This window comes from Doryrhamphus excisus, chromosome 23, assembly GCF_030265055.1.
Source record: "Doryrhamphus excisus isolate RoL2022-K1 chromosome 23, RoL_Dexc_1.0, whole genome shotgun sequence".
Lineage (NCBI taxonomy): Eukaryota > Metazoa > Chordata > Actinopteri > Syngnathiformes > Syngnathidae > Doryrhamphus > Doryrhamphus excisus.
The window spans coordinates 2,023,039-2,036,437 of record NC_080488.1 but is presented as its reverse complement, the minus strand read 5'-3'; the positions used below and the strand labels follow the sequence as shown (position 1 = coordinate 2,036,437).

The following is a 13,399-nucleotide window of genomic DNA, read 5'->3' as shown; positions in this document are numbered from 1 at the left end:
CGAGAGGCGGGGTACATCCTGGACTGGTGGCCAGCCAATCACAGGGCACATATAGACAAACAACCATTCACACTCACATTCATACCTATGGACAATTTGGAGTCGCCAATTAACCTAGCATGTTTTTGGAAAGTGGGAGGAAACCGGAGTACCCGGAGAAAACCCATGCATGCACGGGGAGAACATGCAAACTCCACACAGAGGGTGGAATTGAACCCTGGTCTCGATAGGAGTATTCATTTTAATTAATTTCACACATAAGTTGTTGAATTATAAGTATTTTTAGTGTGTTTCTAAAACTATCTTCAATCAGTTGACAATGGTGTTCATTTCCTAATTATATGGTATCTTCTTTCTTTGATTATCTGCTTAGAGAACAAATTATCTAACCGGTACATTAATCATTTGTTGGATTGAATGGTCAAATTCTTCCTGTTGTTGATGAATGGAATTTGATTATGAGTATGATGCTGAAATATAAAGTCACTCTGTAGCTAAAAGACAACTCAGTGATGTTATCTTCAGCTGTGTTATTCTTGGGCTTTACGGATAACATGTAGTTGCAATCCTTAAAATGTCCCCTTGGTGTCGCTGTCACACCAGTAAGGCCATCCACACTCGGCTTTTGTTTGCAGTCTTCCAACAAGAGCATTCATTTGTATCTGGCGTTCGAAGCTTTGTGGTGTGATATCTTAGCAGACTCCATACGACGGTGCTGAGAAGCGTATTTTTATTCTAATTTGACGTTTCTAATTGAGAATGAAACATAAACGAGGATACCAAATGAGGAGCTTTTTGTGCTTTCTTCTCCATTCGTGCTTGCTGGTATTTTTCGGGGAGAAGACCTCGGCTGAACTGCGCTACTCAATTCCAGAGGAAGTGTCGTCTGGAACTGTTGTGGGAAATGTTGCTAAAGATCTAGGCCTGGATAGAAGCTCGTTGAGTGACAGGCGCTTCAGGGTGGTGTCTGGATCAGCCGACGCATATTTTGAGGTAAACGCAGACAATGGGGACTTGCAGGTCCTGCGGAAGATGGACCGAGAGGAGCTTTGTCAGGGGAACGGAGCATGTTTAATGGAGCTAAAGATCCTCGTGGAGAATCCACTCGAGGTGCATTATGTCGTGGTGGAAATCACTGATGTAAACGATCACAGTCCTGTTTTTTCTGAAAAGAAACAAATATTTGAAATAGCTGAACATTCTTCTCCTGGAACTAGATTCCAGCTCCACGCAGCCCGGGATCCAGATGCCGGGATTAATTCCGTGCACAAATACACCCTGACATCGAATGAACATTTTGAAATGGATATTGTTGAGAGCGATGATGATGATAAAATACCATTTTTGGTACTGAAACAGTCATTAGATAGGGAGCAGAAAAATAAGCACTCTCTTTTTGTTACTGCAATGGATGGAGGGAAACCGCAACGATCTGGCACACTTAACGTTTCCATTATTGTTCTAGATAGTAATGATAACCGCCCCATGTTCGGTCGGGATACATATAACGCTGAAATATATGAAAACGTCCCAGTTGGTACAATTGTTACAAGTCTGACTGCAACCGATCCCGACGAAGGGAATAACGGTGAAATAGAGTATAGCCTCAGCAAAACTTTGGCACGGAAAATATATGACATTTTTGAAATAGATACTTTGAGTGGAAATATCAAGTTAAAAGGGCTTGTAAATTACGAGGACTCCGATATTTATAAATTAGAAATTGAGGCGACTGATAAAGGAACACCTCCACTGACGAGCAGGTGTAGAGTAGTTGTAAAAATTAAAGACGTCAATGATAATACGCCAGAAATAGAAGTGACATCGCTGTCCAATAAAGTGTCTGAGGATTCCAAACCTGGTACAGTCATTTCTCTCATTAGTGTTACGGATAAAGACTCTGGAATTAATGGAAAAATTATCTCACAGATCACTAATGATGTACCTTTTGAGCTGAAACCTTCCTATAAGGAGAACACATATTCAGTTGTGACTAAGAGCTTCTTGGATCGAGAGGAGGTGTCTCATTATGAAATAACAATAAAGGCCACAGACTGTGGGGAACCTCCTTTATCTAGTTTCAGGACATTTGATATCGAGGTATCTGATGTAAATGATAACAGCCCTCATTTTGAACAAAACCAGTTACATTTTTACTTGTTAGAAAACAACATTGCAGGCGCATCAGTGTTCTCTTTAAGGGCAACTGACAAAGACGCAAATGAAAATGCAGTTATTTCATACAAAATAGCTCGTACCGAGAAGGACAGTGCTGGGACTTCTTTTATTAATATCAATTCTGAAACCGGAGATGTAATCTCGCTAAAAAGCTTCGACTTTGAGATGTTAAAAAGCTTCCAGTTCCAAGTGGTGGCCACAGACGCTGGAAGTCCTCCACTGAGCAGCAACGTGACAGTGAAGGTGTTCATCCTGGATCAGAACGACAACGCTCCAGTCATCCTGTATCCAGTCAGCTCCAACGGTTCCTCCGAAGGCGTGGAGGAGATTCCCCGCAATATGAAAGCAGGAGACTTGGTGACTAAAGTCCGAGCCTATGACGCTGATATCGGATATAACGGCTGGTTACTGTTTTCACTGCAGCAAGTCACTGACCACAGTGTCTTTACTTTGGACCGCTATACGGGCCAGATCAGAACACTTCGCTCATTGACAGAGACAGACGAGGCTGAGCATCAACTGCTCATACTGGTCAAAGACAATGGCAACGTTTCACTCTCAGCAACAGCTACTGTGACTGTCAAACTTGTGGAGCCCAAAGAGGCTTTTGCAGCTTCTGATGTCAAACGTGCAGCAGCAAAAGTGGACAAGGAGGAGGACGACAATGTGACTTTTTATCTCATCATCACTTTGGGCTCGGTCTCCCTCCTTTTTGTCATCAGCATCATCGTGCTGATCGCCATGCAGTGCTCCAAATCCACAGAGTACACTTCCAAATATCTCCAAGACACTAATTATGATGGGACACTGTGTCACAGCATCCAGTACAGATCAGGAGACAAACGCTACATGCTAGTTGGACCCAGAATGAGTATCGGTTCTACTGTGGTCCCAGGCAGCCACGCCAACACTCTGGTTCTCCCTGACAGGAGACTCGCTTCTTCTGGGGAGGTAAGACTGATATTATTTTCCTGCTGTGTTTCCTCACAACTAATTTAATGTGCACTCTGGTGACCTCATCCTGTTATAGATTCATGAGTTACTTACTTTGGTGAGAACATCAGCAATAGTGGTTGCAGGTTGTGTCAACTGTTTGTACTACGAATTTGAATAAGATATTGTCACTGGGTTACGGTTTGTGTGGATCATCTTCATGGAGAAAACTAGTTCAATGAGTTCTATGATCTACTTATTTTGCAACACTGAATCCACACAAATATGTAATATCGGCTTATGTGCAAAAGTTTCAATGCATCAGCCTATATTGACTTTTTTTTATTTTATTTGAATAATGATATGAACCTTTACAAGAATACACTAATTGTGTGTGTATGGATAATTCTCCCAAAAAAGGGGTGCCATGCATGGTACCCTATTCTGGAGAAAGGTGGTGTTTATTTCTGGTCCACAGGTCATATTTGTTCACTTTCTCGATAATTACAATGGAGTGATTGCATAATGGAGTATTTTATTCTGCATATAAGGGATAAATCTATGCATAGAAGCATTTATTTGAATCACAGTAAAAAGTCACAAGTGCTAAACTGAATTTACTCTACTTCCTGGAGATGATCACTTGGTGTCAGTGTGTGAGCACAAATGTGTTCCGAAAGACCCTCTTTGTGGAAAAAATGATCCTCCCCTTTTGGGGGCAGAGTCTTACACAATAGAGCCAAGCGCATTTTGAGCGCACATACTGGCTTGTCTTTATGAGCTGTTTCAGGACGAAAATTATTGTTTTTAAATAATCTTGGATTTTTTAAGGTTTTTTTTTAATCAGAGCGGCTTCATCGTTGTTGGTGATGATGAAAGACACAGGACGGGACTCATTTGGAGAACAATGGCGTCTGGTTGCTTTCTTTGTGGCGTTTATTTGGCTGTGGAGCAGCGTTGACGCACAGATCCGATATTCCATCGCTGAAGAAGTGAATGAAGGTACTGTTGTGGGGAACATAGCGAAAGATTTGGGGTTGGACAGAGCCACGCTGAAGGAGAGACGATACCGCATCGCGGAAGGCGGCTCGACAGAGGCGTTTTTTCGCGTAAACCACGATGACGGCCTTCTGTATGTTAACAAAGTCATCGACAGGGAGACTGTATGCGAACGCAGCAGCGTGTGTGTCATTCAGCTCAAAACGCTGCTGGAAAACCCGCTAGAAATCCACTACGTGAGCGTGGAAGTGCTGGACGTGAACGACCACTCCCCCAGCTTCCCTATCAACACTTCGGGTCTGAATATTTCCGAGTCAGCGCTGCCGGGTTTGCGCCTTCAGCTGCAAGCTGCGCATGACGCAGACGTGGGCCCTTTTTCCGTGCAGGAGTATAAACTCAGTGCTAATGACCATTTTCGTTTGGAAGTCAAAGATAGAGGCAAGGATGGTAAAATTCCAATATTAGTCTTGTTGAAGTCACTAGACAGGGAAAGTAGGAGCCAACACAAGCTGCTCATTTCAGCCATTGATGGAGGGAAACCAAGTAGATCTGGAACTGCTGAAATTTGGGTGCATGTATTGGATATTAATGACAATATGCCAGTTTTCAATGAAGATACATATTCTGTATTTCTGAATGAAAATGCTCCAATCGGCACAACAGTTATACAAGTGAACGCCACTGATTTCGACGAGGGTTCCAACAGTGAGATCGTCTATACATTAGGTAGCAATGTAAATAGTAAAATACGTGAACTGTTCCATGTCGATCCACTTATCGGTGCAATTACTGTAAAAAATCAGATTGATTTTGAATTAGAAGAGAGCTACGAGATCGATATACAAGCATCCGATAAAGGACCTGCCCCTTTCAGAACAGATAAAAGCGTCTTAGTCAAAATAGTTGATTTGAATGACAACACACCACAAATAGAAGTGACTTCATATTCCAGAGCCGTAGCAGAGGATGCACGTGTGGGCACCACCGTAGCATTAATCAGTGTTGCCGATAAAGACTCTGGTCTGAATGGGAAGGTTATTTGTTCACTCGGTGAACACGTTCCCTTCACGTTATCGCCTTCGACGCAAGATAACATGTACTCAATCGTGACAAAATCGCTCATGGATAGAGAAAAGAAATCCGCATATGAGGTAACTGTTGTTGCAAAAGATGCCGGTGTTCCATCTTTGTCGTCTGAAAAAAGTATATTTATTATTGTATCGGATGTAAATGACAACAGTCCGGAGTTTTCATGTAGCCCTTATACGTTTTATGTTACTGAGAATAATCCTCCTGGCCAGTTTGTGTTTTCTGTGAGAGCATTCGACCACGATGAAGGTGATAACGCTCATATTTCATATCATATTTTAAGAGATGGACGAGAAAAGGAGCAAGTTTATTTACACAGTTTAAATATAAATTCAGAGAATGGTCATATTTCAGCACTAAAGAGTTTTGACTTTGAGACGCTAAAAAGCTTCCAGTTCCAAGTGGTGGCCACAGACGCTGGAAGTCCTCCACTGAGCAGCAACGTGACAGTGAAGGTGTTCATACTGGATCAGAACGACAACGCTCCGGTCATCCTGTATCCAGTCAGCTCCAACGGTTCCTCCGAAGGCGTGGAGGAGATTCCCCGCAATATGAAAGCAGGAGACTTGGTGACTAAAGTCCGAGCCTATGACGCTGATATCGGATATAACGGCTGGTTACTGTTTTCACTGCAGCAAGTCACTGACCACAGTGTCTTTACTTTGGACCGCTATACGGGCCAGATCAGAACACTTCGCTCATTGACAGAGACAGACGAGGCTGAGCATCAACTGCTCATACTGGTCAAAGACAATGGCAACGTTTCACTCTCAGCAACAGCTACTGTGACTGTCAAACTTGTGGAGCCCAAAGAGGCTTTTGCAGCTTCTGATGTCAAACGTGCAGCAGCAAAAGTGGACAAGGAGGAGGACGACAATGTGACTTTTTATCTCATCATCACTTTGGGCTCGGTCTCCCTCCTTTTTGTCATCAGCATCATCGTGCTGATCGCCATGCAGTGCTCCAAATCCACAGAGTACACTTCCAAATATCTCCAAGACACTAATTATGATGGGACACTGTGTCACAGCATCCAGTACAGATCAGGAGACAAACGCTACATGTTAGTTGGACCCAGAATGAGTATCGGTTCTACTGTGGTCCCGGGCAGCCACGCCAACACCCTGGTGCTCCCTGACAGGAGACTCGCTTCTTCTGGGGAGGTAAGACATCCATTTTGTGTATGCATAGATGCTCATCTTCAACTTGAATTTGATTGCCTGTTTGTCACTTGAATATTTTGAGAATATCCACGACAAACATTTCCATCATTATATAATTGCAAGGCTTTACAAAGGCCTATATGGATGTTGATATTGACTCTTTCAGTCTTGTCAATCAAGAGCTGCATAGTTTTAGGTTGATCCTGTCAAACTTGGGGATGTTTCTCGACCGCATATATTGGGCGTGTCTTGTGAATAACCACATTTTTACAAAATATTATTTCCCTGCTGTCTGCTGGTATAGTATATGTTTGTTGGAACAATTAAACGTGGCTAACTGGTAATTTCTTACTGGTTTAAGGTGTTTTAATATATTGAAACATCCAATTGTGTAGGTCAAACTTCAAGTGTTACTGTCCATAATTCATAAATAATCTCTCTTTGCTCAGTGTGGATTCTAGTAATAATGACTTGTTTTAAAGCATGAACTGAACGGAAGTGGATGATAATATTACTTGGTTGGTTGGTTTAAGGTAATGCACCGGAAGTGTCATCTACTGCAATGTTTTCATAATAAATACAGGTTGATGGGATATGAATTGATGTTTTATCTGCTCTCATTTTGAAGTAAATATGTGGCCATGTGTTCGAGTAAACTACGGAATTGGTCTTTGCAGGAATGCAGTATAACTTGGAAACTTGTTGTGTCTTTAAATGTCACTCGTGTCGTCAGTTCTGCAATATGAAGTTCGGTCGCCAGGGGGTGGTGTAAGTACACGCAGACATTTAAATATAACGTGACGTCATATCACCCAGGCTTGTTCTGCCCACCTCCAGTTAACATTCGTGCCGACATGGTTACCGTGTCTGCGTAAAAAGATCATCACTCCGTGTTCGGTTTATTTAAGTGGGCTTCCTAAATCACTATTTACACGGTCTTCTTATTTGGATTTAGTTTTTAGCAGCGCTGTTGTTGTTTTTTTAGAATGAACCTGTGATGTTTTTTGGTGTCAGCATGGAACAAAGAAGAGCGAGACGCTGTTTGCTCGGCTTCGTGGCTGCGGTGCTTTTGTGCAGCGTGACTTCGGCGCAATTAAGGTACTCCATCTCCGAGGAAGTGGATGAAGGAACTGTAGTTGGGAATGCTGCCAAAGACCTGGGATTGGATAGAAATCTGTTGAAAGAGCGCAAGTATCGGATTGTTTCCAGCACTGCTGAGCCTCTTTTCCGTGTGAGTCAGGCCGATGGCATCCTTTATGTCAGCAAGAAGATCGACAGAGAGAAGGAGTGTCCACAAAGCAGTACGTGTGTGATCAATCTGAAGACTGTGTTAGAAAACCCACTGGAGGTCCACTATGTTGGAGTGGAAGTACTGGATGTAAATGACCATTCTCCCAGTTTCCCAGAAGAAGAAACCACTCTAGATATTTCTGAATCTGTGTTGCCTGGAGCAAGATTTCAACTCAAGGCTTCTCAGGATGGAGATAGTGGCCAGTTTTCTGTTCAACAATATAAACTGAGTGATAATGATTATTTCCGTTTGGAAGTCAAAGACAAAGGGAAAGATGGTAAAATTCCCATATTGGTTGTTAAAAAATCTTTAGACAGGGAAACAACAGGACATCTTTCATTAGTGTTGACTGCAGTAGATGGAGGGAAACCAGCCAAAACAGGTGAAATGACTATTTTAATAAATGTCTTGGACGTTAATGATAATGCTCCTGTTTTCTATAAAGATGTTTACTCTGTGTTGCTCAGTGAAAACGCTCCATTAGGGACAACAGTCATACAAGTGAATGCAACTGATTTAGACGAAGGTTCTAACGGAGATGTAGTTTATTCTTTCAGCAAAAGTATGACTCATAATTTAATGGAATTATTTGATATAAAAGAAACAACAGGTGAAATTGTTGTGAAGGGCCCGATTGACTATGAAGAGAATGACATGTTTGAAATAGAAATCCAAGCATCAGATAAAGGCGCTGTCCCCCTAACAACGGAAAAAAGTGTCATCATCAAGGTAGTCGACGTCAACGACAATGCACCCGAAATTGAAGTGACATCGTTTTCTAGTTCCATTCCTGAAGATTCCAGACCTGGAACTACGGTTGCTCTAATCAGTGTGAATGACCTGGACTCTGGTCTCAATGGCAAAGTGATTTGCTCCATAGGTGAGGATGTTCCTTTTGCTTTGTCACCATCATTACAAGACAAAATGTACTCTTTAGTGACCAAATCACCTCTGGACAGAGAGACAAGGTCCAAATATGATATATTGGTAGTTGGAAAAGATGCCGGTCAGTCTGCACTCTCATCTGAAAAGACAATAAGTGTTGTTATTTCAGATGTCAATGATAATAGTCCAGAGTTTTCATTCAGTCCTTATACTTTCTATGTTACTGAGGGCAACAATGCAGGAGCCTCTGTCTTTTCTGTTAAAGCTTTTGACCGTGATGACAATGAGAATGCGGCCATTTCATATCATATTCTCAGAGATGGAAGAGAAGAAAATAAACTATCTTCGTTCCTCAGCATAAATTCAGAAACCGGACAAATATCAGCACTGAAAAGTTTTGACTTTGAGACTCTAAAAAGTTTCCACTTCCAAGTGGTGGCCACAGATGCTGGAAGTCCTCCACTGAGCAGCAACGTAACAGTGAAGGTGTTCATACTGGATCAGAACGACAACACTCCGGTCATCCTGTATCCAGTCAGCTCCAACGGTTCCTCCGAAGGCGTGGAGGAGATTCCCCGCAATATGAAAGCAGGAGACTTGGTGACTAAAGTCCGAGCCTATGACGCTGATATCGGATATAACGGCTGGTTACTGTTTTCACTGCAGCAAGTCACTGACCACAGTGTCTTTACTTTGGACCGCTATACGGGCCAGATCAGAACACTTCGCTCATTGACAGAGACAGACGAGGCTGAGCATCAACTGCTCATACTGGTCAAAGACAATGGCAACGTTTCACTCTCAGCAACAGCTACTGTGACTGTCAAACTTGTGGAGCCCAAAGAGGCTTTTGCAGCTTCTGATGTCAAACGTGCAGCAGCAAAAGTGGACAAGGAGGAGGACGACAATGTGACTTTTTATCTCATCATCACTTTGGGCTCGGTCTCCCTCCTTTTTGTCATCAGCATCATCGTGCTGATCGCCATGCAGTGCTCCAAATCCACAGAGTACACTTCCAAATATCTCCAAGACACTAATTATGATGGGACACTGTGCCACAGCATCCAGTACAGATCAGGAGACAAACGCTACATGTTAGTTGGACCCAGAATGAGTATCGGTTCTACTGTGGTCCCGGGCAGCCATGCCAACACCCTGGTTCTCCCTGACAGGAGACTCGCCTCTTCTGGGGAGGTAAGAAACATTTCCAAATAGACTTCTAGAACAGTTGTGCTTTACGTTGTAGATTGAATAGAATATGCAGTGAAGTCACATTACAAATGAATATGATATTGTTTGTACATACTTGTGGACATGTGTTGGTAAAATTAACTTAGTTTGACCTCATATATGGAAGAAGTGTTTCCTATATGTGTATAGAATTGGTCTCTCTGGGGAAAAAAACATATAGTAGTTAATTTTGTTGAGGGGAACAAGTTGTCATAACAGGAGATATGGTTTTAAAGGCTTCATTGACCAATCATGGCACATTTTTCAATGGAAGGCCGAGGTTTTCTCTCCAGGTGATTCCATTGATGAGCTCTGGCACTCAAATTGAAGAACCAACTGCTTTTGTTTCCACCTGGAAAGAAAACCTGCAGTGTCTGGGCCCTCCGTGGCAGAGATTTACACCCCTGATTCATGGCAAATGTGATATATTAGGCTATGAGGGGATGGTTGCTCTCCTTGGTGCTGAAAACTACACTTTGTGTTTTGTCTTCTGTGGCAGTATTCTGACCAACAAATGACCCTTTGTTGTTGACCCTCTAATAATTTATATAATAATATTTGTTTATTTAAAGATTCTAGCTAACCATGCAAAGATAAGAAAGCTCAGTGCTGTTATGTGTTTTCCACGCTAGGGGTCAGTGTAGTTTGACTTTCCTCGTCTGCCACTGAACCAGAAAGGCTGTTTTCCCTCAACCCACCCCCCTTGATTTTGTTCTTTCTCCGGTTCTCACTGCAGACCAGCGTTTATTCTAAGCGGATTCGGGTTTTTTTGCATTTGCTTTCCACGAATATCATACATTTTGGACCATTACGCATCAGGACTCACGGGTTTTTATGTGGGATATTTCAAAGTGAGAGGATGATTATTTGTCATTTTCAAGGTATGGAACAAAGGAGATGTGGATCCCGATGGGGGCGACGCTGGTGGGTTGCTTGGTTGTTGCTTATTTTGTGGAATGGCTCCTCTGCACAGCTCAGATATTCCATATCAGAGGAAGTTGAAGTGGGGACGGTGGTCGGGAACGTAGCGAAGGACCTGGGTTTGGATAGGGGCTCGCTGAAAGGGCGAGGGTACCGCATCGTGGCCGGTAACGCCGAGCCCGATTTTGAAATGAACCAGGAGGACGGCGTCTTGTACGTGGCTAGGAGGATAGACCGAGAAGAGGCGTGTGAACGCGTTAGCCCGTGTGTGATCAAGCTAAAAACAGTGCTTGAAAATCCACTCGAGGTGCATTACGTCACTGTGGAAATATTAGACATAAACGACCACGAGCCTGCTTTTCCAGAAAAGGAAAAAAAGCTTGAAATATCCGAGTCTGCTTTGCCTGGTGCGCGCTTCCAGCTCCAAGCAGCGCGCGACCCGGACGTGGGCCAGCTTTCAATCCAGCAATATAAAGTCAGCCATAATGAATATTTTCGCATCGAGGTGAGGGACAGAGGAGAGGACCGTAAAGTGCCATTTTTAGTGCTGCTCAAGCAGTTAGACCGAGAGACGGCGGGGAGACACCGGCTCCGCCTCACGGCAACAGACGGTGGCAAACCGGCTAAGTCCGGTTCCATAGAAATAACCGTGGATGTCCTCGACGTGAACGATAACTCACCGGTGTTTGACAAGGAGCTTTATTCTGCCTCATTGAACGAAAATGTGGCTGTGGGCACCGTTGTTATTCAAGTGAACGCCACGGATTCAGACCAGGGTGCTAATAGTGAAATAGTGTATTCATTCGGTAAAGAGGTTGATTTAAAAGTGAAAGATCTTTTCAGTATCGACCCAATCACAGGTGAAATTCACGTAACAGGCCTCATTGATTATGAAGAAAGTAAAAGCTATGAAATTGATATCCAAGCATCTGATAAGGGACAAGTTCCTCTCACAGCTGACAAAAGTGTTGTGATAAATATTATTGATGTTAATGACAACGCCCCTGAGATAGAAGTGACGTCATTTTCTAACTCCATCAAGGAGGATGCAAAGATAGGAACCACTGTGGCGCTAATTAGTGTCAGCGACTTAGACTCTGGAATCAATGGTAAAGTACTCTGCACCATTAAACAAGATGTTCCTTTTACCTTATCTCCATCTTTACAAGATAACATGTATGCTGTAGTCACAAAGTCCCAACTAGACCGAGAACAGGTTACTCAGTACAAGGTCACGATTATCGCAAAGGACGCAAACGAGCCGGTGTTTTCTACAGAAAGGACCATCACTGTTGTTGTGTCAGATGTTAACGATAACAGTCCTGATTTTTCATCGAGTCCTTATATATTTTATATCCCGGAGAACAACACTCCGGGTGCTGCTGTGTTTTCTTTAAAAGCTTCTGATCGGGATGAAGGTGACAATGCAGTCATTGCTTATCATATTGTTAGAGAAGCAAGTACAGACACTAAATTGATGTCATTTATAAACATCAACCCAGAAACTGGAGAAGTTATAGCACTAAAAAGTTTTGACTTTGAGACACTGAAAAGCTTCCAGTTCCAAGTGGTGGCCACAGACGCTGGAAGTCCTCCAATGAGCAGCAACGTAACAGTGAAGGTGTTCATCCTGGATCAGAACGACAACGCTCCGGTCATCCTGTATCCAGTCAGCTCCAACGGTTCCTCCGAAGGCGTGGAGGAGATTCCCCGCAATATGAAAGCAGGAGACTTGGTGACTAAAGTCCGAGCCTATGACGCTGATATCGGATATAACGGCTGGTTACTGTTTTCACTGCAGCAAGTCACTGACCACAGTGTCTTTACTTTGGACCGCTATACGGGCCAGATCAGAACACTTCGCTCATTGACAGAGACAGACGAGGCTGAGCATCAACTGCTCATACTGGTCAAAGACAATGGCAACGTTTCACTCTCAGCAACAGCTACTGTGACTGTCAAACTTGTGGAGCCCAAAGAGGCTTTTGCAGCTTCTGATGTCAAACGTGCAGCAGCAAAAGTGGACAAGGAGGAGGACGACAATGTGACTTTTTATCTCATCATCACTTTGGGCTCGGTCTCCCTCCTTTTTGTCATCAGCATCATCGTGCTGATCGCCATGCAGTGCTCCAAATCCACAGAGTACACTTCCAAATATCTCCAAGACACTAATTATGATGGGACACTGTGTCACAGCATCCAGTACAGATCAGGAGACAAACGCTACATGTTAGTTGGACCCAGAATGAGTATCGGTTCTACTGTGGTCCCGGGCAGCCACGCCAACACTCTGGTGCTCCCTGACAGGAGACTCGCTTCTTCTGGGGAGGTAAGACAGTTTTTGAGATCATTGTGTCTTCTCTATAGTAGTCCATATTGTTTACGTCTGTTGAAGTGTTTTATTCTCGGTTCATTGACACTGACCATGATCCTGATTGTGTATAGTTTGGCGGACTTTTTGTTTAGATTTAATACTTTAAAGCAATAAGATGTTTCATCCATACACCAACTTGTGTTTTTTCCGCTTCCATTTTCCACATTTTGCAGAGTATTTCAGCATATTCTTACAGTGTTTCCATCACTATATGATTTGATAAATGCCTGTAATGGTGCAAAACACTATGCTACTTATGCATTGCACTGCACAATCGTACTCCATCATAAACGTTTAAGTAAATAAATGGGCTGTAAACAATTGCATTCTAATTAT

The 13,399-nt window shown here is 43.0% G+C and overlaps 2 protein-coding genes across 9 annotated transcripts in view; both read left to right on the top strand.

Annotated features, from left to right (window-relative positions):
• LOC131110216 (protocadherin alpha-C2-like) overlaps positions 1–13,399 on the top strand; it is a 116,138-nt gene that overhangs the window by 17,082 nt on the left and 85,657 nt on the right. Inside the window, exons 1-2 of one of the 8 annotated variants that reach the window (XM_058063099.1) lie at positions 57–3,129; positions 9,733–9,850. The exons of 4 other annotated variants lie outside the window; for them this stretch is intronic. In XM_058063099.1, the coding sequence (XP_057919082.1) occupies positions 760–3,129; positions 9,733–9,753 (2,391 nt within the window). In that variant the 5' untranslated portion in view covers positions 57–759 and the 3' untranslated portion in view covers positions 9,754–9,850. Of the gene's footprint in view, positions 1–56; positions 3,130–3,160; positions 6,363–6,408; positions 9,851–13,399 lie in introns of those variants that run through there. 3 more of the 8 variants (XM_058063092.1, XM_058063090.1, XM_058063091.1) reach the window with 3 other exon arrangements.
• LOC131110219 (protocadherin alpha-4-like) lies at positions 10,628–13,194 on the top strand. The gene has a single exon (XM_058063101.1). It carries the CDS (start codon positions 10,628–10,630, stop codon positions 13,175–13,177), a length of 2,550 nt encoding a protein of 849 aa, XP_057919084.1. The 3' UTR covers positions 13,178–13,194.